We start from the raw sequence: 27,039 nt of genomic DNA on the forward strand, positions 1-27,039 counted from the left end.
TCATCTAATCGGAGTGAAGCCACTTCCGGCCTTCTCTGGCGCCTTCCGCAGTTCTCTTCCGGGTGATGGCGCCCGGCGCCCCGGATGTAGCCCTGGGGAAAGTCTCTCTTTTTCTTCCCCCACGGCCTCCCGTGGATCCTGAGGTGAGCGCGAGCCGGTGGGGCTGCTCGAATCCCCGCGGCTCTGCCGCCTCTCTTTGTACACTTAGGCTTGTACACTTAGCCCGGGACAGATGGGGGTCACCCCGCGGAGCTGGGAGTTCAGCGCGGGGCGGAGGGGGTGGCCAGGACGCCAGGTCCTGGGTCCGTCCAGGCCCCGCGGGCTCTGAGGGAGCTGGGGGTGGAGGAGAGGGTGTCAGCCCGCGGATCCCCGTCGCACCCAGGACTGCGGGGGCTAGGGATTGGCGGGGTATGTGGGGGAGCCTGCCTTTTTTCGTCAAGGGTGGGGGTTGCCCGTGGGGAGCCCCTCTGCGCCACCGCCCCTCCGCCCCCGCTCCAGCAACTCTTTTGGATGCCGAACCAAGTCCGGGGGGCCTCCTGGCGGCCAGCTTCCCTCTCGGCCCCTCATTCTGTGCTCCCTCTCCTCACGAGCTGGATCTAGTGCGTACCGGGTGATTATTTGTTGTGCTGGGGCTCTTCCGCGGTGAGTAGCCTCGCCCACTTCCCTTAATCTGCATCCTTTCTCTCGGCTCAGCCCAGGGAAGGCTCCTCAGTCCAGTCATGCCAAAGAGAAAAGTGACCTTCCAAGGTGTGGGAGAGGAGGATGATGAGGATGAAATCAGTGTTCCCAAGAAGAAGGTGAGGGGGCCAGACTCCTGCATTCTTAGGAGGAGTGAGGGGAGAGAAAGTACTAGAAGCCAGAAGAGAAAGAAGGGGGCGGGGGGCAAAGAAAGCAGAGAGGGGGCTAGCTTTTCCATGTTCTCTGGGAAGTGGGTTTGGAGAATTTCCAGTTGGGGAAGGTTTTGAAGAAAACTCTACCTGGAGTATTTTGAGGAATAGCCAGTAACCTGCGTCTCTCAACTTGCTGGCCCTTCCTCACAGCCAGTGGATCCTGTGGCTGGGGCAGGGGGTCCTGGGAGCCGCTTCAAAGGCAAACACTCTTTGGACAGTGATGAGGAGGATGATGATGAAGAGGAGGGGTCCAGCAAATATGATATCTTGGCTTCGGAGGATGTGGAAGGTGAGCTAAACCCAAGAATTGGTTCTGCTGGAGGAACAGATAGAGCTTTTGGGGATGGGGGGGTGGCAAGGGCGCGCACGTGCGTGTGTGTGTGTGTGTGTGTGTGTGTGTGTGTGCGCGCGCACGCGCGCGTGCACCCAGCACGGGATGCCTGTGTCTTTCATGCAGGTCAGGAAGCAGCCACGCTCCCCAGTGAGGGAGGTGTGCGGATCACACCCTTCAACCTGCAGGAGGAGATGGAGGAAGGCCACTTTGATGCTGATGGCAACTACTTCCTGAACCGGGATGCTCAGATCCGAGACAGCTGGCTAGACAACATTGACTGGGTGTGGCCCAGGGGCTGACGTGGTGGGGGCCTGGAGGCAGCCAGTGCTGGGCTTGGGCCCTGCTCACGGTTTGTAGGAGATAACCACCCCCACCCCTGTTTTCACATCACAGGTGAAAATCAGGGAGCGGCCACCCGATCAGCGCCCACCGTCCGACTCAGAGGAAGAGGACAGCCTGGGCCAGACACCAATGAGTGCCCAAGCCCTTCTGGAGGGCCTTCTGGAGCTGCTGTTGCCAAGAGAGACCGTAGCTGGTGCACTGAGGCGTCTGGGGGCCAGAGGAGGAGGCAAAGGGGGCAGCAAAGGGGGTGGGCGGCCCAGTTCCCCCCAGCGCTTGGATCGGCTCTCTGGGTTGGCCGACCAGATGGTGGCCCGGGGCAACCTTGGCGTGTATCAGGAGACAAGGGAACGATTAGCCATGCGGCTGAAGGGGTTGGGGTCCCGGACCCAGGGACCCCCTGAGCCCACACCCCCACCCTCTCTGGACATGTTTGCTGAAGAAGTGGCAGAGGGGGAGCTGGAGACCCCAACTCCTACGCAGAAGGGAGGTAGGACTGGAGGGCAGAGGAGGAGTGCTGGGGGCAGGGGCAGGGGCAGGGGCAGGGGCCAGGGAACTTGAGGCCCAGATGGCCTTGTCTGTTGTTTTAGAAGCAGAGTTGCCAGGAGATGGTCTGGTGGACGTGATGTGGGAATATAAGTGGGAGAACACAGGGGATGCTGAGCTGTATGGGCCCTTCACCAGCACCCAGATGCAGGTAAGCCCCTTTCTACTTCTTTCTGCCACTTCTCTCCTCCCCCACCGCCCATACCAGTCCTTTCCCAGCTCTTGCTCTCTTTTCCTGCAGACCTGGGTGAACGAAGGCTACTTCGCAGATGGTGTTTATTGCCGGAAGCTGGACCCTCCTGGTGGACAGTTCTACAACTCCAAACGCATTGACTTTGACCTCTATACCTGAGCCTGCTGAGGGCCCGGTTTGGTGGCCCCTTCTTTCCTGAACTCTCTGGAGGAGGCCCCAGCTGCCTCAGGCAGTGAGGACTTGAGGGGCCACTTTTCAGTCAATTTCCCTTTCCCAATAAAAGCCTTTGGTTACATATTAGGGCCTTGGCTGTGCTGATGGCCAGAAGCCAAGGACCCCTTTGGACTCGCCTCATGAGTGTTTTCTCATGAAGTTCCTTCTTGGGAGTTTCTGGTTACTTGAACCACGTCACCTTTGTTTGTCACTCTGGGGGCAGAACCAGGGCTGTCAGGTGGCCTCTGGAGTTTCCTCACCATCTAAAAATCCCTTTCACTCACATGCTGTCCTCCGGTATCCTCAGAGGGGGCTCCTATTTTGCAGTTCTTAGGTCTTTGGCCTTCAGAACCTCAGAGTCTCTGTCTTTGTAGCCAGTGTAAGGTAGAGCACCAGAAGTGGAGATTTTAGGCCTTGGGGGTTGGGACATCTGTTTGGGGGGAGTAGGAAGCCTGGTATCCACTGACTCCACTGTATTAGGCTTCGTAGGGGAAGTGCATACTCAGTGTTGGCACTTGAAAGCCCCTTCAAGGCCACCTGGGCCAACCCCTGAACTGGCACGAAGAGGGCCAGTGCCTCCCTGGAGCTCACACAGCAAATCAGAGAGCTGGCCCAGCCCCAGTGGGCTGCTTTTCCCAGACCTTTCTTCGCACCCTGGAAGTCCTGTGAGGTTTACATTTCCTGAGCTCCCAGTGTGCATGGGCAAGTGCGGTGAAGGAGCTGAGATAACTGGGTTAGTCCTCTTCCAGGAATTCAGATTCTGGGGGGTGTGGTTGGGAGGGAGACTGGTAGAATTGTATTGTCTGGACCTAGCACCTCCCACCTCTCGCCAGTGCTGCCTTCTGCCTCTTTCTTGTACCAAACTAGGTTGAACCCTCCACTTTTCTACCTTGGTTGTCCATTGGAGTCTCAGGGGAGCTGTAAAATTACTCCTCAAATTCTAAATGAATTAGTCTAGATAGTGGCTCAGTGGGTGGGGCTTTTTGAAAGCTCCCAGGTGTTTTCCAACGTGTGGACAGGTGGAGAGCCACTGGGCATGACTCGGGACTGAGGTTACACCCGGAGGGGCCGCTTCCCAGGTCCTGCTGTGGTGGCAGAGCTGAGCATGTGTGGCCAGGGTTCTGCTGGTCTGAAACGGGATTGCTGAGCGCCAGGACCCCAGGTGGAAGGATCCAGGCTTGGAAGTAGGAAAGACGGCAGGTTGGGGATACTTGATGCTCTAGTGAGGCCTCCAACTTCTGTATTAATTGGGTCCATGCCGGTGCCAGCCCAGACTTAGTGGTCACTGATTCCAAAATGCCTTCAGTTGTAAGAAGTGTTTATGTGTCATTAAGAAAACCCTGCCAATTGCATTTGTAAGATGTCCTTGATTAAACGGTGCATCTGGATTTCAGAAGTGAAAAGCAATACAGCTGGTCACCTTTATAACCCCAATGACTGACTGACTCATGGGAGGGATTTACTGTTGGGCGAACAGATGAAAGCCAAGGGGGCGGTTCCCTTGGATGTACCACTGGCACCTCGGGCTCCACACATCCAGATGTCACCCCATCTACCCCTCACACTGTCCTCCTGTGATCACCTTCCTGATGTCAGGCTGTGTAGGCAGAATAATGGTCCCCCGGCGATGTCCATGTCCTCAACAAAATCTGAATATGGGACCCTACGTGGCAAAAGAGACTTTGCAGATGTGATTAAACTAATGACTGACGTGGGCGGGGGGGGGGGGCGTGCTATCCTGGATTATAGAGGTGGGTGGGCCCAATGTCATCACAAAGGTCCTATAAAGTAAAAGAGTGGAGGGTCAAACACAGCTGCTGGCTTCGAAGACGTAAGACCAGGCCATATGCCAAGGAATGCAGTGGCCTGTAGAAGCTGGAGAAGGCAAGAGAACAGTCCTTCCTGAGCTGCTACCAAAAAAAAAAAAAAAAAAAGACAGCCCCACTGAGGATTTGAACCCAGTGAAAAGCATTGTGGATTTCTGACCTCCAGAATCCTAATAAAGTTGTGTTATTTCAAGCCACAAAGTTTGTGGTTATTTGTTACAGCCCTGATAGGAAACTAACACATACCCCACCTAGCTGAATGCCTCCCCCCTTCCACGAGCATCACTGGAGTTCTCTTCCCTTTGGCTGTGGCCCTGCTGCAAGCCCCTATCAGCACTTCACTCCTTTGCCTTTCCTAAAACTGTTAGGTGTGTACATAAAATTACTATTTTTTACCAAGAGCTTTACTGAGATGTAATGCACCCATTTGAAGTGTACACAGTTCAGGAGGTTTTTCTTTTTAGAACATTCACAGGGCTGTGCAGCCATCACCACAATTTTAGAACATTTCTGTCAACCGTAGAAGAAACCGCCCCTCTTACTCCCCACCCTCCTCATCCTCCAGTCCCTGGTAACCACTAATCTACTTCCCGTCTCTGTAGAGTTGCCTATTCTGGCCATTTCGTACAAACGGACTCCTACAATTTGTGGTCTTTTGTGTCTTCTGTATCTACTTAGCCAGTTTTTGAGATTAAGCCATGTAATATGCAATAGTAATCTTTTTTATTGTTGACTATTCCACCATATGAAGGTATGGTATATTACCATTAACTAAACCTCACACTTTCTTTGAGTTTTACTAATTTTTCTCTTCTGTCCCTTGTCTGTTCCAGAATATCTTCTGGGATACCACTTCACGTTCAATGATCATGTCTCCTTAACCTCTGGTCTGACAATTCCTCAGAGTTGTTTTTGCTGACTTTTGACAGTTTTGAGGAGAATTGGTTAGGTATTTTGTAAAATATTCCTCAAATTTGGGTGCTTTTTTTGGTCTGGGATTTTTCTCGTGATTGGATTTGAGTTATGGTTTTGGGGAGGGAGACCATGGAGGTGAAGTCCCTAACCTTTTACTGGAAACTTATAATGGCTTCATTTCCCTCGAGATAAAGTTCAAAAGCTTGAAGGTGACTGAGAAGGTCTTCCAGGGCCTGGCTCGATGCAGCCCCTCCAGCTCCACATCTGCCTTTGCTTTCCTTCTCCATTTTCTTCCCTGATTCCAGGCTCCAGCCTTATCCCAGAACAGGGCAATTTGATTTCTCCAGGCCTGGCCAGTGATGCCTTTCTCTTCTCTATCTGGGAAAGACCAATTAATAGATCTGTTGTACTCAATTCTAGGTCTCCTTTTTTTGTGTGTGTGTTTATTTTCTTAATTTGAGAGAGAGAGAGAGAGCGCGCGCGCGCACACACACACACACACACACACACACACAAGCGGGGGAGGGGCAGAGAGCAAGAGGGAGCCACAGAAACCAAAGCAGGCTCCAGGCTCTAAGCTGTCAGCACAGAGCCCGATGTGGGGCTCGATCTCGTGAACCACGAGATCATGACCTGAGCCGAAGTTGGACACTTGACCAACTGAGCCACGCAGGCACCCCTAGGCCTCCTTTTCCTACAGGCTTCCTAATAATCCACTCCCCACCCCCCTGGTTGGTCATTGTTTCTTCCACTGTGCCCAATAGCACAGATGTCTGGCCCCATACCCAGAGCAGTTTTTGCTGGCCTGTCTCCACCAGTTGGTCTGAGACAGGAGTTCAGTGCTGATGAATGACTAGGGGATGAGCCAAGTCTTTCCCGGTGGGACTGTTTGTCCTTGCCATCCCAGAAGGGGTGAGGTGTGACCTGGATGGGCAGTGTACAGGTGTCTAGACCCAATAGTCTCTCAGGGAGCAGGGTTGAAGGATCGGTAGGGTCATTTTTACTGAGGCCATGGGCAAATTTACAGGGCGGCTCAAGGTCAAAGCTGCAGATGTCATCCCTGTGTCTGGGACACCAGAGCCTTTTGTCTGTGGCAGGCCATTTTCCAGAAGACTAGCAAGAGTGGGAGAAGGCGAGTCCAGGCTCAGGCTGTCACACCCTCCCCTGGGCATCTGGTGGGGTCCTGGGGGAGACAAGGATGGTGGAGGACTTCAAAAAGGAGTTAAAATTGGCAAAGAGTCAGGCTCCACAAAGCCCACGGAGTTTGGGGGTCCCTTAATGCCTTTGACACATCTGTCACCCCTTCCAGACCCACCTGGCTAGTTTGATGCCTCTTTGCAGGGCCACTAATGCCAGGCTCCCAGGCAGTGGGGAGGCCTGAGACTGAGCGGCTTGCCTTCCATTCTGCTCCCAGCCACGGCCAAGTCGAAGCCCTGGAGATGCCCAGCTCTTCCTGACACCGAGACCCAAGGGGAGATTCTTTCAAGGGCGGATTTGGAAGCGGATGTTTTGCACGAGGCCCAAGGGTGGATGATGTTTCTTCCGAACTCCACATGGAGGCCAGGCTTGCCCCTTGGTCCTTTCTGGCCATTCCCCGGGTTCAAGGGCATGCCGTTCTGTGGTCGGTTCAAGCGGCCACCAGACCTCCTTTTGCCCCCTCCGGGGGGCCATCCCGGCACACATCTCCCTCTGGCCAAGTGGGGTCTGCTCACCCTGTCCCCACCAGTCTCCCTGTTCTCCAGGAAGCTTGTCTGGCTCAGCCTGCCCTGTAGATAAGACCCCACCTATCTGTGGAGACACCACACGTGACAAGCCTGTACAACCCACTGTAGATGCTGGCGCTGCCTGAGACTTGCTTGGGTAGCCTCTGGTTTTCCTGTTCTGATGCTGTGGTTCTTGCCCTCGTTTTCTTGTCTCCACTGACTACCCTACGCATCTCTGCCCCACAGCTCCAGGGGCGTCAGCTCCACACCGCGTTTTGGACACATTTCTCTGTCTCAACTCTTCAACTTGCTTAAATACAATGTTGGCTTTTCCCAGGCTTAAAACGTGGTACTAAACCTATCTGTATTTGAAAGGGCATCTGGCATTTCTTTTCTTTTTCTTTTTCTTTTCATTTCTAATGTTTATTTATTTATTTGGGGGGGGGGAAGCACAGACAGAGAGGGAGAGAGAGAATCCCAAAGCAGGCCCCGCGCCAACGTCAGCCACAAGATCACAACCTCGGTTGAAATCAAGAGTCGGATGCTCAACCGACTGAGCCACCCAGGTGCCCCTGGCATTTCTTAAGTATTTAAATAAGTTAGGAATATTATGTGTAGTCTTTCTGACTACCTACTATTCAGTTACGAATGTCCTCCATTTTGCTGATGAGAAAAGCGAGGCTCACAGAGGTGAAGTGATCTATCTCATGCCGCACAGCCTGAAAGTGGTAAAGCCGGCCTTTGAACCCAGGTGTGTGTGATCCTGAAGTCCAGCCAGAATATTTGGTGAAATGTCTGCTCCTATTTTTTTTTTAAGATGTTATTTTTTTTTATTTAAAAAAAATTTTTTTTAACATTTTATTTATTTTTGAGACCGGGAGAGACAGAGCATGAACAGGGGAGGGTCAGAGAGAGGGAGACACAGAATCTGAAACAGGCTCCAGGCTCTGAGCTGGCAGCACAGAGCCCGACGCGGGGCTCGAACTCACGGACCGTGAGATCGTGACCTGAGCCGAAGTCGGCCGCTTAACCGACTGAGCCACCCAGGAGCCCCTAAGATGTTATTTTTAAGTAATCTCTATACTCAACCTGGGGCTCGAACTTACAACCCCAAGATCAAGAGTCACCTGCTCCACTGATTGAGACAGCCAGGTGCCCCGTTCCTATTTTTTGTCTATGATAAAATTGGGTTATTTGTCTTATTATTATTGAGTTTGTAGCAGTTACATATCCCAGATACAAGTCTTTTGTCAGATATATCTTTTGCAAATATTCCTCTTGGTCTCTGGCTTGTTTTTAACTTCTTTTTAATCAGTATCTTTTGAAGAGTGGAAATTTTAAATTTTGATGAAGTTCAATTTTGGATTTTTTGCCCTTATAGTTTGTGCCTTTTTGTGTCCCATCTAAGAAATCTTCATCAAACTCAGAGTCACCAACATTTTCTGATTCTTCTAGAAGTCTTATAGTTTCAGTTCTAACATTTAGGTCTATGATATCTTTGTGTTAACTTTTGTATACACTTCACTTTTTTTGTGTATGGCTAGCCAGTCACGTGAGCACGTTTGTTGAGATTTTCCTTTCCACTGTTGAAAAATTGCCTTGCCCCCTTTCCAGAACATCAATTGTCCACATATATGTTCATCTATTTCTGAATTACGTATTTTGTTCCACTGATTTCTATGTTTATCTCTATACTAATACCATACTGTCTTTTTTTTTCTCATTTTTTAAAAAAAGTAATCTTTAAGCCAGCCCATCAAGGGGCTTGAACTCATGACCCTGCTATGAAGAGTTGCACATCCCATTGACTAAGCCATCCAGGTGCCCCTCAGTACCATACTGTCTTGATAACTGTAGCTTTTTTTTTTTTTGCCTTTTTTTTTAAAGTTTATTTATTTATTTTGAGAGAGAGAGAGAGAATGCACGTGTGCTCATGCTGGCAGAGAGAGAGAGAATCCCGAACAGGCTCTGCACTACACTGTCAGTGCGGAGCCTGTTGCAGGGCTCGATCTCACTACCCTGGGATCATCACCTGAGCTGAAATGAAGAGTTGGATGCTTAACCGACTGAGCCACCCAGGTGTCCCGGTAACTGTAACTTTATGGTGAATCTTGACATCAAGTAGTGAACATCCTCTTTTTTCTCTTTAAAGATTGTTTTGGCTAGTCTATGTCCTTGGCATTTCTTTTTCTTTCTTTCTTTTTTTTTTTTTTAAATGTTTTATTCATTTTTGAAAGACAGAGTGTGAGTGGGGGGGAGGGGGCAGAGAGAGAGGGAGACACAGAATCTGAAGCAGGTTCCAAGCTCCAAGCTGTCAGCACAGAGCCCAATGTGGGGCTCGAAATCACAAACTGCGAGATCATGACCTGAGCTGAAGTCAGACGCTTAATCGACTGAGCCACCCAGGTGCCCCTGTCGTTGGCATTTCTAAATAAATTTTTGAATCAGCTTGTCAATTTCCCAAAAAACCTGGTTGGGATTTGAAGGGAATAATGTTAAATCTATGTAGAATTGATATTATTTCTTCATTAAATGTTTGGTGGAATTTACCAAAGGAGCCATCTGTATCTGAAATTTTCTTTGTGGGAAATTTTTTTTCCCCTGAATTTTTCCAGGTATTATCTACAGTTTATGGGGACCATGAAGGAATTCAATTGGTTTTATCAAGTTCACCAGCAAAGCAACAATGCGAAACCTGAGAGTGAATCCTTTCGGCTTCCAAATATTTTGAAAGCTGGCTCCTGAAAAATAACAACAAAACCATTGTATGGGGATGCCTGGCTGGTTCAGTGGGTGGAGCGTGCAACTCTTGATCTCAGGGTCATGACTTCAAACCCCATGTCGGATGTAGAGTTTAGTTAAAAATAAATAAATAAAATCTAAAAGAAAAAAAAGTTGTATGATGAGAAAGTATTTCTAGGATTGAAAGAGAAAAACCTTGTCTCTCAGTACCTAGAAGTCTGTGCTGGTTCCAAAGAGAATGTTTTTATTTTAGGCACAGAGCTCCAATTAATGTTATGGGAAGATTTAACTACAAATTCAATTTCGTTAATTATATGTGAGGCTATTTAAGTTTTCCGTTTCTTCTTGAGTGTGCTTTGACAGTTTGTTAGTTTTAAGGAATTTTTCCATTTCATCCATGTGATTGAATTTGCTGGCACAAAGTTGTTCGTGGAATTACTTCCTTAATTTCATTTTTGGTCTGTTGCACTTTGAATATGTCACTCTACTCACTGACTTCTGGCCTCCATTGTTTCGGATGAAAAGTTTGTGTAGATCAGTGTTGATGCTCTCTGCACATGATGAGTCTTTTTTCATTGCTGCTTTTATTATTTTCTCTTTGTCTTTCTTTAAAAGGAATTTTTTTAAACATTTATTCATTTTTTTGATAGAGAGAGAGACAGAGTGTGAATGGGGGGAGGGGCAGAGAAAGAGGGAGACAGAATCAGAAGTGGGCTCCAGGCTCTGGACTGACAGCACAGAGCCCACTGTAGGGCTCGAACTCACGGACCGGACCGTGAGATCATGACCTGAGCCACCAGGCGCCCCCTTTCTGTCTTTCAATGGTTGGCTATGATGGGTCTAACTGTGAATCCCTTTCCATTGATCCTACCTCGTATTCACTGAGCTTCTTGGATGTGTAGATTAATTTTTCAACAAATTTGGAAGTTCTGGGCCGTTGTTTCCCTTTTTTTCCCTCCTTTTCCCTGATGCAGTACTCTATGAGTTCCTGTGGTGACATACTCTGTGACAAAATGTTTAAAATTTTGGTGTCGTAGTCAGTGTCCCAGGTTTGAATTCCAGCTCTGCCAGTTATTAGTTGTGTAAACCCAGACAAGTCACTTCGTTGCCTTGAGTCTTTATTAAAAAATTTTTTTTAATGTTTATTTATTTTTGAGAGGGAGACAGAGTGTGAGCAGGGGAGGGGCAGAGAGAGAGGAAGACACAGATTCTGAAGCAGGCTCCAGGCTTTGTCCGAGCTGTCGGCACAGAGCCCAACGTGGGGCTCGAACCCACCCACCGCGAGATCACGACCTGAGCCGAAGTCGGATGCTTAACCAACTGAGCCACCCAAGCACCCCACAGTCTTATTTTATGTTTACCACCTTATTATAAAGGATATGATAAGGGATACAGATGACAACATGAACGGCCAGATGAAGAAGTACATAGAGTGGGGTCCTGGAGCTTGGGGTCCCAAGTTCAGGAGCTTCTCTTTCTATGAAAGTGGGGTGTGCTACCATCCCAGTATGTGGCCTCTGGTGCGACTCAGCTTGGAAGCTCTGTGATTCTTTCTTCAAATCTTTCTGCTCTTTTCTCTCTTTTCCTTTCCTACTGGGACCCCTGTTATGTTTATGTTCGTACACCTGATGTTGTTCCATAGATCTCTGCGTAAAGATTCATTTTTTTCTTGCCTTTTGAAGCAAGAATCTGAGTTCTTCAGATTGGATAGTTTCTGTTGATCTTTCTTCATGGACATAGATTCTGTCATCTGTCATGTCAGATCTGTTGTTGAGCCCCTGTAGTGATTTTTAAGATTTTATTTTTAAGTAATCTCTGCACCCAACATGGGGCTTCAACTTACAGCCCTGAGACCAAGAGTCACACTCTGCACTGACTGAGCCAGTCAGGTGCTCCTCTAGTTGTGCATTTCAAGTCTGGAGTTTATTGCCATTTTAACCTTTTGTTTTGTTTTGTTTTTTTTGTTTGGTTTTTTATTTTGAGAGAGAGAGAGAGCACGAGCTGGGGAGGGGCAGAGAGAAGGAGAGAGAGAATCCTAAGCAGGCTTCATGGTGTCAGTGCAGAGCCCGACTTGGGTCTCCATCTCATGAAACGCAGGATCATGACCTGAGCCAAGATCAAGAATTAGACGCTTTAAAAAAAATTAAGCTTATTTATTTATTTTGAGAGAGAGAGAGAGAGAGGCAGAAAGAGAGGAAGAGAGAGAGAGAATCCCAAGCCGGTTTCGAACGGTGAGCACGGAACCCGATGTGAGGCTCCAATCCGTGGAACCACAAGGTCATGACCTGAGTTGAAATCAAGAGTTGGACGTTTAACCTGTGGTCAGGTCCCCTCCCTAAGGAGCGAGAAAAAGAGAGAGAAAACTTCAAGGTAACCTGGCTATGTGCCTACATGACAACATCCCTCATGACCTTGTAAACAGACTACTTAATCAGACTACATGTTTGTGTGTGTTATCATATATGGGAGACAAAGAAATAGAAAATGTATAAAAAAAAAAACTATGCCATGTGACATGCGGTGCTCAGTTCTTCGGGTATGAACCCAACTGAGCGGTGCTGGCATGAATAAAGTTGCTTCCTGGAAATTAAAAAGCCTCGGTGTCTCTGTGCGAGAATCTTGCTACATTGCTTGGGGGCTCACATCGAGGATTTGGAGATGGTGCGTTTCTACCTCTTTTGCCACTGGGTACAGCCTCAGAGCGCCAGGAGAAGCCACCTCGCCTGGTGCCAGCGGACCCCTTCACCCGTAGGAGATTAGCCTATCCCGGGGTGCCGGGGCGCCGGGGCGAGGACCCCGTGTAGGCTAACAAAACCTGTGAGGCCCAGGAACCAGCTCAACGAGTGCCGCCCGTCAGACTGGTAAGAACCCGGGTTCGTTTTGGCAGACCTGCCCCTAAGAGGCAGAGGGGAGCCTGATCACCTCCCAGAGTTGCCCTAGTAACTCTCCACAAGGGTTGAGGAATGCAGCTGTAACTCAAAGGTGCTGAATGTAGGGCGGTGGGTTGGAGTCTTTGTGTGCATGTGTGTGAATGAGACTACAACGGGAAGGTTCCGACCTGACCAAGGGCCGAAGCGGGTGTTGAGTCCTGGTCCGAGGTTCTGTGGTGAGGCTTAAGGCGGTGTCAGACTTCTTCGGGAGTCTGATCCTGGTCGGGGATTGAAACTGAACCCGCCAATGCTAAGAGGTGCCTGAAATACCTTCGAGAGGAGAGCGGGCGGGAAACGGACAAAGTGAGTGTGCATCCTCTCCAAACTAGTCCCCCTCCTTCCTTTTTTTCCCCCCCTCGTGTGCGTGAAAGTCGTCTGTTAGGGGCAGGAAATGGGTGGAAAGCAGAGTAAAGTGCCTCTCCTAGAGTTTATGTTGAGAAACTGCAAAAAGGGATATTCAGGAAATTATGGTGTGAAATTAACTCATGAAAAGCTCCAGGCATTCTGTGAGATTGATTGGCCATCATTTGGGGTGGGCTGGCCCTCCCAGGGTTCACTTGATAAGGAACTAGTTGGCGAGTGTTCAGGGTCATCCCCCGGGGGATCCAGGCCACCCTGACCAATTTCCTTACATTGACTGTTGGCAAGACCTGGTCCTATCCCGGCTACCTTGGCTAAAAAGTCTCTATTGAGAGACCTGTAAAGTTATGATGGTTCACATCATGGCTTCCTCCAAATGCTGGCCAGAGATTAAAAAGCCCATACTGTTGGGAGAACCTGAAGAAACACCATATGTCCCACTGCACCCCTTACTGCCCCCTGTGCCCCCAGCAGCCCTAACTGCAGAAGCCTCATCAGAGTCTGCCCCCAGCCCCGAGGCCTCACCACCCCCAGCACCAACCAGCCCCCCTGAATGTGACCGACTTCCCCTGGACCACCAGTCTTAACCCTGTATATGACTCCTGAACGACGACTAGAGAATCAGACTGGTGGAGGCAGCCCCTCCCTGCAGCCACACCGGAGAGCCCTACAGATGCCACTGAGGGAAACCAGGGGACCCATCTATTATGATCAGGAAGGCCAGATCCAAGGAGGCCAACGTGTTTTTATGTACCCACCCTGTATCACTATGGATCTCCTAAAATGGAAGCACCATACCCCCTCTTATACAAAGCCCCAGGCCACGATGGACCTAATGCAGTCCCATAATTCAAACCCACAAACCTACCTGAACGGACTGCCGCCAACTTCTTCTGACCCTCTTCAACACTGAGGACGGTCGCCGAATTACTCAGGCAGCCCTAAAATGGTTAGAGGAGAATGCCCCGGCTGGGACACTAGACCACCAGGCCTACGCTCGGGCTCACTTCCCTGGGGAGGGACCCAGGGACCCAAATGACTCAAGTATAGGCAGACGGATTGCAAGGACTGAATGATATCAAGAAGCCCCTCTAAATGGCAAAAAGAAGGTGGGGCGGGGGTGGGTGGGGGAAGGCCATAAATATGAGTAAAACATCAGAAGTGCTCCAGGGACCCGAGGAAAGCCCGAGCCAGTTTTATGAGAGACTATGTGAGGCATTTCGTCTCTACACTCCCTTCGATCCAGAAGCACCTGCCAACCAGCAGATGATTAATGCGGCTTTCGTAGCTCAGGCCCAGGGGGACATTCAGGGCAAGCTGCGAAAACCAGAAGGCTTCACTGGCATGAATATCTGTCAGTTGCTAGAAGTAGCAACCCAGTTGTTTGTTAACCGTGACCAGGCAGCACGGAAGGAAGAACGCGGAAGGATGCAAAAACAGGCAGACTTGTTAGCTGCCCCTTGGTGGAGCCCTTGAAACACCCCCGGAAGAGTTCCCCACAGGGAAGAGGGCCAAGGCCAGAAAGGGGAGCAGCAGGGAGGAGGCTCTTGCCCCGGACCAAAATCAGGGTGGAATCAGTGTGCTTCCTGCTGTCAGGAGGGCCACTGGAACAGCGAGTGCCCCCAGCGACCTGGTAATTCTCAGCAAGGCCCCAGGCAGGAAAAAAAAAAAAGCCCCTGTGGTCTAGGGCTGGTACCAACCAGCATCATGGCCTCATGGGGCATCCGAAGATGATTTTGTGAGGATAGCCGCCATAGAGGACTACGAGGAGGACTAGGACAGACCGGGCTCTATTTGGTTAGGCCCCCAGGAGCCCATGGTCCGAATGAATGTGGGGGGCCGACCCATTGACTTTATGGTAGATACTGGAGCAGAACACTCAGTAGTGACCCGACCCATGGGCCCCCTCTCACAGAGAGCCACCATCGTGGGGGCCACAGGCAGTCCGACATGCCGTCCCTTCCTGTTGCCTCGGCAATGCAATTTACGTGGCCATGAAGTCATCATGAATTCCTGTACCTCCCTGACTGCCCCGTGGCTCTAATGGGCCGTGACCTATTGGGAAAAGCTGCAGGCCCAGTTAGCTTTCAGCTCTCGGGGACAGACTGCTCTGACCCTACTGAAACCAGATGTAAAGATTTTGACTCTCACGATTCCCCAAGGGAAGGAGTGGCGTCTCTGTAGTCTCAAGGCAAAACCACAACCGGTGCCCGAGCTTCCCTTTAAGGTCCCAGGATCGTGGGCTGAAGACAACCCACCAGGAGTCAGTCCAAAACATATCTCCAGTGGTTGTGGAATTAAAGTCCGGGCGTAGCCCACCTGCCAGAGACGATACTTCATCCCTCGCAAGGCACAGGTCAGGATCCAAAAACACTTGGAGAGACTTTTATTATTATTTTTTTAAATTTTTATTAAAAAAAATTTTTTTTAAAGTTTATTTATTTTTGAGACAGAGAGAGACAGAACATGAACGGGGGAGGGGCAGAGAGAGAGGGAGACACAGAATCCGAAACAGGCTCCAGGCTCTGAGCTGTCGGCACAGAGCCCGACGCAGGGCTCGAACTCACGGACCGCGAGATCATGACCTGAGCCGAAGCCGGACGTTTAACTGACTGAGCCACCCAGGCGCCCCACCTGGAGAGACTTTTAAAGTATGGGATCCTCCAGCCGTGCCAGTGGACTTGGAACATGCCCCTCTTGCCTGTCCATAAGCCTGACATAGACAACTACCGGCCGGTTCAGGATCTGTGAGCAGTAAACCAGGTAACTGTCACCATACACCCGGTGGTCCCAAACCCCTGTACACTTTGGGGGCTCATTCCTGCTGAAGCCACCTGCTTCACCTGTTGGGACCTTCAGGATGCCTTTTTCTGCATCTGTCTGGCCCCCAGAGCTAATTGATCTTTGCCTTCCACTGGGAGGATCCTGAAAATGGTGACAAGGGCCAATTAACTTGGATCAGGTTGCCTCAGGGGTTCAAAAACTCCCCAGCCATTTTTGGCACTGCATTAGCCTCTGACTTAAAAGCCTTCCCAGGGGATCAGTACGGCTGTGTCCTGCTTCAGTACGTGGATGCTTTGGTGCCGGCTGGGAGGTCCCGGAAGGGCTGCATGGAAGGGACTCAGCAGCTCCTTACCCTCCCATGGAAAACCGGTTACAAGTTCTCCAGGAGAAAGGCCCAGTTCTGTCAGGAAAAGGTTAAGTATCTCGGCTTCCACCTGTCCCACGGGCAGCGCCAACTCAGCCCAGAGAAGAAGCAGGCCTTTTGTTCAATCCCGGCCCGACAACCCGACGCCAGGTTCGAGAGTTTCTCGGGGCTGCAGGTTTCTGTAGAATCTGGATACCTAACTTTTCAGTCCTGGCAAAACCCCTCTATAAGACTACAAAGCAGGGAGAGAGAGAACCCCTGAGGTGGGAATCAGTACAGCAAAAGGCCTTCGAGGAAATAAAGCGAGCCGTTACTAATGCGCCTGGGTTAGGGCTCCCAGACACGACCAAGCCTTTCTTTCCGTATGTCCATGAGCGCAGTGGTATTGCAGTGGGAGTCCTAACTCAGATGTTGGGATCATGGCATCACCCGGTGGCATATCTCTCCAAGCAACTTGACTCTGTGGCCCAAGGTTGGTCCCCCTGCCTATGGGCGCTGGCAGCCACAGCCCTCTTAGTGTGGAATTGACAGTCTGGTTGCCACATTCAGTATTGACGTTAATGGAGTACAAGGGACAATACTGGCTAACCAACGCCAGGATGGTCAGATATCAGGGAATGTGATGTGAGAACCCGGAAGTACTGCGGGCCCTGAACTCTGCAACCCTATTTCCTGCTGGGCCAGGCCAGCCAGACCATGAGTGTATTGAAGTCATGGATGAGGTGTTCTCCAGCCGACCAGACTTGAGGGATCAGCCCCTCAAAGACCCCAACAGTGAATATTTCACTGATGGTAGCAGTTTTGTAAAGAGGGGAGAGCGTCTTGCAGGTTATTCCGTGGTGACCCTGAACTCTGTCATTGAAGCGGAGCCCCTGCCGAAGGGGACTTCGGCACAAAAGGCAGAGCTCATTGGTCTAACCCGAGCCCTCCAACTGGCAGCAGGGATACGTGTTAATATATACACAGACTCTAAATATGCCTTCACCACCCTCCACGTACCTGGGGCCTTATACAAGGAGAAGGGTCTGACAAACTCGGGAGAAAAGGACATAAAATATGGTAAGGAAGTCCTTGAACTCTTAGACGCTCTGTGGGCCCCTAAAAGTGTGGCAGTCATGCATGGCCAGGGACACCAAAGGGGAGACACCACGGCTGCATGGGGAAGCCGTAAGGCAGACTGAGAGGCAAAGCAAAATCAGCAGCTTTAACCACTGCACTGTTCCCCAACCCGCTGGCAGAATGGGACCCTAATTACTCACATCATGAAAGTACTTGGTTTAAGACTGAAAATGGAAACTACTCCCCCCCCCCCCCCCCCCCCCCCAGGCGGATGGTGAAAATTTGAAGACAGCGGAGTAGCAATTCCTGAGACCCTGGCGCCAGCCTTTGTTAAACAGTTCCATCAGGAAACTCACATTGGCAGGACAGCCTTTGAAACAGCCTTAAGCCGGTATTTCTACCTCCCTCCACTCTCCAGCATAGCCCAGGTGCTTTGTGAGCAGTGTGAAACCCGCGCCCGGAATAACCCACATCAGGGACCCCAGGCCGCTCCTGGGGTGCAGAGTGTCAGGGCAGCCCCATTTGAAAATGTGACGGTGGACTTCACTGAGCTCCCCCGGGATCCGGGTTGTAAATACCCGTTGGTCTTTGTGTGCACTTTCTCAGGTTGGGAGGAAGCTTTCCCTACTTGAACAGGAAAGGCGCACGGGGTGGCCCGACTTCTTCTAAAGGAAATTATCCCACGATTTGGGATCCCTGTCACTATGGGTTCAGATAACGGGCCAGCACTCGTGGCTGAGGTGGTGCAGCTGGTGGCAAAGGACTTAAGATCTCCTGGAAGTTACACACGGCATACAGACCCCAGAGCTCCGGGAAGGTGGAACGAATGAACCCAACCCTGAAGCTACAATTAAGTACGCTGTGCCAAGAAACCCACCTGCACTGGGACCAGGTGTTGCCAATAGCCTGGTTAAGAATCAGGCGCAGCCCCACGAAGCAAACAGGGCTTTCCCCCTTATGAAATCATTTATGGGCACCCTCCCTCAATTATCAAGGGCATAGCGGGGATTTAAAGGAAATGGGCAGGCTAACCCTGAGGCGGCAGGTGCGGGCGCTGGGCTCTACTCTAAGCACCCTACACCGATGGGTTAAAGAGCGATGGCCTGTGAGTCTGACCACAGATTGTCACTCCTTTGAGCCAGGAGATGCTGTATGGGTAAAGGAGTGGAAAGTCCAGCCACTCAAACCCCTTTGGAGGGGCCCGTTCACTGTCATTGTGTCCACCCCTACTGCAGTAAAAGTAGCCAAGGTGGGTCCCCGGATTCACCACGGCAGAGTGAAGCCGGACTCCCGGGACTGATCCATCCACGCCGTGCAAGCTGACCACCCGGAAGAAGCAATCTGCAACGCCGGGGATTCCAGCGGGGGACCGCTGCCCTGCTTTAGTCACTCCGGAAGCTGACCAATCTACACACAGCAGAAGCTTGAGGAATCGCCGGTCCGGTGAAATAAATAGACTGTCCTTGTTTTCTTTTTTTTTTTTCTTTTTTTTTTTAACGTTTTTTATTTATTTTTGGGACAGAGAGAGACAGAGCATGAACGGGGGAGGGGCAGAGAGAGAGGGAGACACAGAATCGGAAACAGGCTCCAGGCTCCGAGCCATCAGCCCAGAGCCTGACGCAGGGCTCGAACTCACAGACCGCGAGATCATGACCTGAGCTGAAGTCAGACGCTTAACCGACTGCGCCACCCAGGCGCCCCTGTCCTTGTTTTCTATGTCTGTCTTCTTACCGTGATGCACTGCCACCCCTTGTCTCTCACTGTTATTGTAATTTTTGCCCTACTTCTTGCTATCGGATTGGCGAAGGTTGCCCCAGCTGGCTGAAAATGTGGCAAGAGGTTGCTGTCAGCACTCACTTTCCTCTTGTGGGCAGGATGCTTTGTTGGCATTTGTTGCTTTCAATCTGGACCCTGTTTGTGAATCTAGATGTCTCATCGTGTGACCCATGTATTCGCATAACCAGGTCAGGCCAGGGAGTCACCTGGACCTTACCATACCATACCATACCCAGTTCTCATGCCAGGCAAAGACCCTGGCGCCCTGCATACACAATAAGACCCCCTATTCCATCTGCCAATGGGGGAGTCAATACACTTGCTTTGTGTCAATACCCCAATGCTCCCCAGATGAAGACTGCTTAGAAGTCCGATCTTACCAGGAAGTGGGAGGGTCTTGATCAGCTGGACACAGATCACTAACCCCAAGCGTCTGGTGTCAATATTGTTTGATGAATGTGCAGTTATAGGTATTGGCCCGGAGGCATCTGTTGTATGAGAAAAGCGGGCACTTGTCATGGAGGGCCCGAGGACTCTTGATATACCATGTGGAGGCTTGGATTGGGAGCGAAAATACCGACTCAGTGACAAATGCACGTGTGAGGAAAACGGTGTATGTGCCTGTACACCTGAGTTTTTATGCCCCAGTTGGAGCTGTGTTTCATGGGCTACTTGGGGGAAAAAAAAAGGCACAACAGCGCTCCTTCAGGAGGGAGCTGCTACATCAGGTTGTCAATCAAAAGCCTGTAACCCTGTTAATTTCACCATCATTAACCCAGGAGACCATATGTGGCAATGGGGCACCCGAATTGGCGTCTGAGTCTATGGGTGTGGCAGACACCCAGGGACTGTGCTGTATTTCAAGAGGGTCACTACCACCCATCCAACCACGTCCCGTCACTCCTTCTCTGAAGAAATAAGTAGTCCCCCTCCCATTTCAGTCCCAGCAAGGAACTTGTTTCTAGTCCTGGTAAAGACTATAGCCCAGACCCTAAAGATCTCTTCATGCCATGTATGTGGGGGAACCAACCTGGGGATCAATGGCCATGGGAGGCCAGGGAATTAGATCCCCCCGAGCCTTATAATGGAACAAAATACCCCAGTTCCACTACCGGGGTTTGGCTCCTCAAAACCTCAATCATTGGGAAGAACTGTCTTGCCTGATGGGGGAAAAAGTTCACCATCCCTGTTGGAAGCTTAACATGCCTAGGCCAAAGGTTTTATAATTCAACCACCTGGGAAACCCAACGGTGGGGGTCCCCCGGTCACATTGAGCCAGACCCTCACCCCTTGTTTAACTTGTCTCATCTCCGAGAGGCTTGGGACAACATTGATGCAGCCATCGAATGGCAGGCCCCAGGTGGGCTATATGGGGTATGTGGGAAAAGAGCCTCTATGGTACTTCCTTCAGGCTGGTCAGGGTCATGTGTGCTGGGGACTATCCGTCCATCTTTCTTCCTACTTCCATTGCAGGAGGAGAACATCTGAGAGTTCACATGTACGGAGATAGGCTCAAAGAAAGCGAAGTACCTTGCAAATTGGCAAATGGAAAGATGATGAGTGGCCTCCTGAGCATATAATCCAATATTATGGCCCTGCCACCGGGGCAGAGGATGGGTCCGGGGGCTACCGCACTCCCATTTACATGCTAAACCGCATAATTAGACTGCAAGCAGTTGTAGAAATTATAACCAATGACGGGGCGCCTGGGGGGCTCAGTCAGTTAAATGTCCAACTTCGGCTCTGGTCATGATCTCGCGGTTCATGGATTAGAGGCCCACGTCTGGCTCTGTGCTGACAGCTTAGAGCCCGGAGCCTGCTTTGCATTCTGTGTTTCCCTCTCTCTGCCTCCTCCTCCCCTCATACTCTGTGTCTCTCTCAACAACTGGTGCCCACAGACAGATGATGAGGAAAAAGTCATGGAGGAGATCACAGATCGAATGAGAAAGGTTGCTCATGTCCCCCGTCCAGACCTGGAAAGGTGAAAACCCCAGGGAAAGGTGAAAATCAACTCTCGGAGGATGCAAAACCTTCATGGGAATGATCCTCCTAATTTTGGGAGGGTGCTGGATCTTACCCTGCTTCGTCCCCTTGGTTGTACGGTCCGTCTCCAGTCTCATTGAGGCCATGGTTGAAAGAAAGACGGCCGCTCATGTAATGATGTTCTGGAAATACAAACCTCTAAACCAAGATGATGCTCTTTGACCCAAAATGGAGGGGTCCGAGCATCAAAGCGGGGAATGTGGTAGGGTCCCCTCCTCAAGGAGGGAGAAAAAAGGGAGAGAAAGCTTCAGAGTAACCTGGCTATGTGCCTACGTGACGCCATCACTCATGACCTTGTAAACTGAGACTACTTGATGAGACTGCATGTTTGTGTGTGTTATACCATATATGGGAGACAAAGAAATAGAAAATGTATAAAAAACTATGCCGCGTGACGTTCGGTGCTCAGTTCTTTCGTGTACGAACCCAACTGAGCGGTGCCGGCAGGAATAAAATTGCTTCCTGGAAATTAAAAAGCCTCGGTGTCACAGCTCTCTGTGCGAGAATCCTGCTACAAACCAACTGAGCCACCCAGGCACTCCTCAAGAGTCAGACACTGAACCCACGAAGCCACCCACGCACCCCTAACAATTTTTAAGTGTATAATCCAGCAGCATTAAGTACGTGGACAGTGTTGTATATCTGCTATTATTATCCATTTCCAGATGTTCTTTATGATACATTGTCTCAACAGAAACTCTGTACCTATTAAATGACAACGTACCATTCCTCCCTTCCCCCAGCTCCTGATAGCCTCTGCTTTTTCTGTCTCTATGAATTTGTATATTCTAGGTGCCTCATATAAATGGAGTCATACAATATTTTTCCTTTTGTGTCTAGCTTCTTTCACTTAGCATAATGTTTTGAAGGTTCATCCATGCATATTGTAGTAGGTATCAGAACTTCATTCCCCACCCCCTTTTTTTGGAGGGGGGTGGGAAGAGAGAGAGAGAGAATCTTTTTTCATTTTTTTTTTTTTAATTTTTTTTTCAACGTTTTTTATTTATTTTTGGGACAGAGAGAGACAGAGCATGAACGGGGGAGGGGCAGAGAGAGAGGGAGACACAGAATCAGAAACAGGCTCCAGGCTCCGAGCCATCAGCCCAGAGCCCGACGCGGGGCTCGAACTCACGGACCGCGAGATCGTGACCTGGCTGAAGTCGGACGCTTAACCGACTGCGCCACCCAGGCGCCCCAAGAGAGAGAGAATCTTAAGCAGACCCCACTCCCAGTGTGGAGCCCATGCGGGGCTTGATCTCATGAACCATGAAATCATGACCTGAGCCAAAATCAGGAGTTGGGTGCTTAGCCAACTGAACCACCCAGTGCCCCAGAACTTCATTCCTTTAAAAAACATAATTTCTGGGGCACCTAGGTGACTCGATCGGTTAAGCATCCAACTTTAGCTCAGGTCACGACCTCACGGGTCATGGGTTCGAGCCCCACGTCGGGCTCTGCGCTGATTTGCAGAGCCTGCTTGCGATTCTCTCTCCCTCTGTGGCCATCCCTGACTCGCACTTTCTCTCACTCTCAAATAAAATAAATAAACTTAAAACATGAAAATAAATTTAAAAACATAATTTCGGTGCACCTGGGCGGCTCAGTTGGTTAAGGACAGACTCTTGATTTCAGCCCAGGTCATGAGCTCATGGTTCATGAGTTCGAGCCCCATGTCGGGCTCTGCGCTGACAGCATGGAGCCCGCTTGGGATTTTCTCTCTCTGCTCCTCCTCTGCTCACTGCCTTCTTCTTTCTCTCTGTCAAAATAAATGAACATTAAAAAAATAATAAAATAAATAATTTCTATCCTCTTACCAAGATGATCTATTTTGTCACAATTTCCTTTGAGTTTTTTAAAAATTTTAGTTCTTTGACCATATTTATCATATTTATAATAGCTGCTTTCAAAGTCTTTGCTAAATGCTAAATGGTTTTATCTTCAAAGATGCTGAATGCATCTGGGGACACTCAGAGGCGGGGGGGGGGGGGGGGGGGGGGGCTGTACTTGTTTTCCCAGAGTTTAGACTGCATTCTGATGCCCCCTACAGGTCGGTGTTGTCATTGGTTTTTGTTTGTTTTTCTTTGTTTAATAATTTGCTTCTGCTTGATCTGTGAAATCTGCCTCACCCATGGTGGATATCCACTGATGTCTCTGCCCCATTTAAAATAATTCTTGCTTTGGGGTGCCTGGGTGGTTCAGTCAGTTAAGCGTCCGACTTAGGCTCAGGTCACAATCTCGTGGTCGGTGAGTTCCAGCCCCGCTTCAGGCTCTCTGAGGACAGCTTGGAGCCTGGAGCCTGCTTCGGATTCTCCCTCTCTCCCTGCCCCTCCCCCGCGCGCGCGCGCGCTCTCTCTCTCTCTCTCTCTCTCTCAAAAATAAATAAACATTGAAAATTGTTAAAATAATTCTTGCTTTTATTTTTAAGCCTGGATTCCCAGAAATACCCTGTCTGTGTAGCTTAATGGTCAGCTAATTATTGGACAGCAGTTGTACTCAGTCACGCTGAGCCAGTGAGAATTCTGTCCTCTGCCAGTGGATCTATGGGTGGGTAGGAGAGTACAAAGTTCAGGCTGTTTTCAAGTTGACCATAGCTTTGCTTTCCCCTGGGCCCTTCTGGGCCTTCTCTGTGCATACAGCCCCAGGGTTTTAGCCAAGAATGTACGGGTAACGGGTAACGTGGGCTCTCCCTGCTGCAAATGTACACAGCTTTAGCTGGGAAGAGGCTCCCTTCAACCACAACCACAACATCAGGCTAATAGAGCCCTTGCTCTCCCCACTCGCTTGTCACCGAACTGGCCGCTTCCTCTGGCGACATCCCTGGACATGAACATCATCCATGTGTCCTAATCAAATAAACCCCCTTCAGCAGTGGAACTGCCAGCCCTCAAGGCCCATCCCCACCCCGGCAGAACTTCTGCACCTCCCGAGCTGCCAATGGAGAAAGAGAGAGAGAGAGAGAGAGAGAGAGAGAGAGAGAGAGCAGCCCCAGTCGAGAACACCATCGACTCCCTCTGTTCTAACTCAAAGTTGAGCGGGGTTCTCAGGTTGTGGTATGCCTTTGGTGGATCTCAGGGAAGCGACTGTTTTGTTTACCTCGTGCGGCTTTATAGGTGAGTTGGGGGAGAGGATTTGCTGACCTCCTCACTCAACCATAGGTGGAAATCTCCTCTTTTAAATACTTTGAACTTTGTCCTGGGAAAGAGTTCTATTACTTGGCCAAGAAGTTAGGAGGGTTTGAATGCCTTGGAAACACTTGGAGCCTTCCAAGGCTTGCCTTTACGTGTTAAGCGGGACCAGAATAACCTTCGGCCTGGGGTTAACTTGGCCCCACTGCTGAGGCTATGCCCTTCTGAGTCCTCACTAGATGTCTGTGCGTTTGGTGATCTTTTCACGACGGCTGGTGGGACCATGAGCCACTTCCACCGTGTGCGAGCCCCGGGGATTGTTTGCTTAGTACTCAGATGAAGCCTTGTGGCAACCGAGCTCTGCTGGTATCTAGAATTCTCTCCTCCCATCTCTCCGGCCTGTGGATCCTCCCTATAGAACTCTGTCTCCTCACTTCAGGGAGACTGCTGGAGTCTATTTGGATCCCCTCTTCTTGCGCTCTAGGACTCTCCAACCTGCACTGCCAGCTGTCCAGTGACCGAAAGTTCTTTCTTCTTGTTTAAGGTAGGCAGGTGTACCTGGCACTTTTTACTTCATTCTGGTCAGAAGCCCCGGTCAGGCTTTTTGATTACACGATGCTGTGCCCCAACCCCATCCCATCTTGTGCCCCAATATCAGTGGCAGTAGAGACAGTGAGCAGACTCCGGTTTTCCACAAATGTACCCGAAGTCCTCCAGGGAGGTCAGCAGAGGGCACTATTCTCTGTCTTCAAGAGCAGTGTGGGCGAGAGGCAGGCTAGGGAGAGCAGGGTGGCAGAAAGAGCCTGGCTGTCAATGTCCCAGGGCTTCCTGTGAACCTATTGCCACCAGCTAATCTGGGATCCATGAGGAGGCTGGACACGTGACATCGACCTGGAGCCCACTAGAGATGTCCAAACTTCCAAATTTATGAAACACTAATGATGTGCACTTAGACTCGAGGCTAAGTTTTATTTACTTATTTTTAAAGGTTTGTTTATTTATTTTGAGAGAGCTTGAGTGGGGAAGGGCAGAGATCAAGGGAGAGAATGAGAAGCCCAAGCAGGCTCCATAGAGCCTGACATGGGGTCGAACTCATGAACCGTGAAATCATGACCTGAGCTAAAATCAGGAGTTGGATGCTTAACCAACTGAGCCACCCAGGTGACCCTAGGCTAAGTTTTATATACACGATGCCTACATGATATACATGCTATTTACGTGATATCATGGGATGAGGGATACTATTGTTCTCCAGGTGTAAACCTTTCAGTACCTGGAAAGTGAGGCCTTCTGGAGTTTCCTAAAGGAGAAGCCAGAGTGACTGGCATGGGGAATACTGGAGGGATGTCTTGGACCGGCGGCTCTTTACAAAACTATTTCATATTGGGGCGCCTGGGTGGCTCAGTCGGTTAAGCGGCCGACTTCGGCTCGGATCACGATCTCGAGGTGAGTGAGTTCGAGCCCCGCATCGGGCTCTGTGCTGACAGCTTGGAGCCTGGAGCCTGTTTCAGATTCTGTGTCTCCCTCTCTCTCTGACCCTCCCCCATTCATGCTCTGTCTCTCTCTGTCTCAAAAATAAATAAACGTTAAAAAAAAAAAAAGAACTATTTCATATCTTAACAACACCAGTGTGTGCCAAACGAACTTGACTCCTGTGGGGACGTCAGGAAGATTGTGGGCTATGCAAGTTCTAGCACGGGCAGTAGGCGGGAAGGCACCAGCATGATCCTGCATGGGGTGTCATTACTGACAAGACTGCGTGTGGGGGCACCTGGGTGGGTCAGTCAGTTAAGTGTCTGACTTCGGCTCGGGTCATGATCTCACGGTTTGTAAGTTCGAGCCCCACATTGGGCTCTGTGCTGACAGCTCGGAGCCTGGAGCCCGCTTCGGATTCTGTGTGGGTCTCTCTCTCTCTCTGCCCCTCCTCCACTTGTGCTCGGTCTCTGTCTCTCAAAAATAAATAAATGTAAAAGAAAAAAAAAAAAAAAAGACTGCGTGTGGACCCCGGGGCTATAATAGAACAGGACGCCTGGCCGGTTTGCTCTCTCACCTTTCCCAGCAAGGGTCTCCAGGCCTGTGTTTGCTTTTCTCACCACTTCCCAAGCCCCCATACTCTGGCCACATTGAGCTCCTTCCAGCAATTTCCACATCCAAGGCTCTTTGTTGCCTCCAGGCCTTTACTAAAGCTTTTCCCACTTTCTTGACATCTCTTCCCTCTTCTCTCTGCCTGGACAACTTCTACTATTTAATCTTCAGGCAACACATAGGCAACTCTTCCTCTAGGAAGCCTTTCTCCCTTCCTTTTTTTTTTTAAGATTTTATTTTATTTTATTATTATTATTATTATTATTATTTTAAGTAATCTCTACACTCAAGATGGGGCTCAAACTCACAACTCTGAGATCAGGAGTCTCACGCTCCACCGACTTGAGACAGCCAGGTACCCCCAGGAAGACTTTCTTGACCTCCAGATTTGAGTAGAGGCTCCTGTCATGTGGCCCATGGGTCCTTGTGTTCCTCCCTCATAACCCTTATCGATGGCTGCAGTAGGTTCCGTGAGAACTGGGGGCCCGTGTGTCCCCAGCACTGACTGCCATGCCTGGAACACATAGTAGGTGCTCAATAAGTATTCTTTGAGGGCGCCTGGGTGGCTCAGTTGGTTAAGCGACTGACTTCAGCTCAGGTTATGATCTCACAGTTTGTGGGTTCAAGCCCTGCATAGGGCTGTCTGCTGTCAGTGCGGAGCCCTCTTCAGACTCTCTGTCCCTCTCCTCTGCTCACGTTCTCTCTCTCAAAAATAAGTAAACATTTAAAAAAATAGTATTCTTTGAAAAGGGCTTGGAAGGGTGGTTTGAGGTGGAGACCACACTTACATAGAGCCCCACAGTCTCAACAGC

General features: G+C 50.1%; 1 protein-coding gene across 3 annotated transcripts; it reads left to right on the forward strand.

Annotated features, from left to right (window-relative positions):
* The first annotated feature begins 16 nt into the window (after nucleotides 1-16).
* Nucleotides 17-2,652, forward strand: CD2BP2 (CD2 cytoplasmic tail binding protein 2). Of its 3 annotated transcripts, none has more exons than XM_042971092.1 (7): nucleotides 17-143; nucleotides 694-797; nucleotides 1,041-1,179; nucleotides 1,348-1,505; nucleotides 1,618-2,053; nucleotides 2,154-2,260; nucleotides 2,329-2,652. In XM_042971092.1, exons 2-7 carry the CDS (start codon nucleotides 720-722, stop codon nucleotides 2,440-2,442), a joined length of 1,032 nt encoding a protein of 343 aa, XP_042827026.1. In that variant the 5' UTR covers nucleotides 17-143; nucleotides 694-719; the 3' UTR covers nucleotides 2,443-2,652. The 3 variants fall into 3 exon arrangements, with proteins under 3 accessions (XP_042827026.1, XP_007094815.1, XP_042827027.1); XM_007094753.3 differs by having other exon boundaries at nucleotides 2,351-2,652; XM_042971093.1 differs by lacking the exon at nucleotides 17-143 and adding an exon at nucleotides 308-408.
* Nucleotides 2,653-27,039: the final 24,387 nt, after the last annotated feature.

This window comes from Panthera tigris, chromosome E3, assembly GCF_018350195.1.
Source record: "Panthera tigris isolate Pti1 chromosome E3, P.tigris_Pti1_mat1.1, whole genome shotgun sequence".
NCBI classification, from domain to species: Eukaryota; Metazoa; Chordata; class Mammalia; order Carnivora; family Felidae; genus Panthera; species Panthera tigris.

What these genes read in the sequence shown, in the direction of transcription:
- CD2BP2 (XM_042971092.1), top strand. Translation starts at nt 720, where the DNA reads ATGCCAAAGAGAAAAGTGACCTTCCAAGGTGTGGGAGAGGAGGATGAT. An exon ending in TCAGTGTTCCCAAGAAGAAG is followed by an intron (nt 798 to 1,040) that starts GTGAGGGGGCCA and finishes CCTTCCTCACAG; the next exon opens with CCAGTGGATCCTGTGGCTGG. An exon ending in AACTCCTACGCAGAAGGGAG is followed by an intron (nt 2,054 to 2,153) that starts GTAGGACTGGAG and finishes CTGTTGTTTTAG; the next exon opens with AAGCAGAGTTGCCAGGAGAT.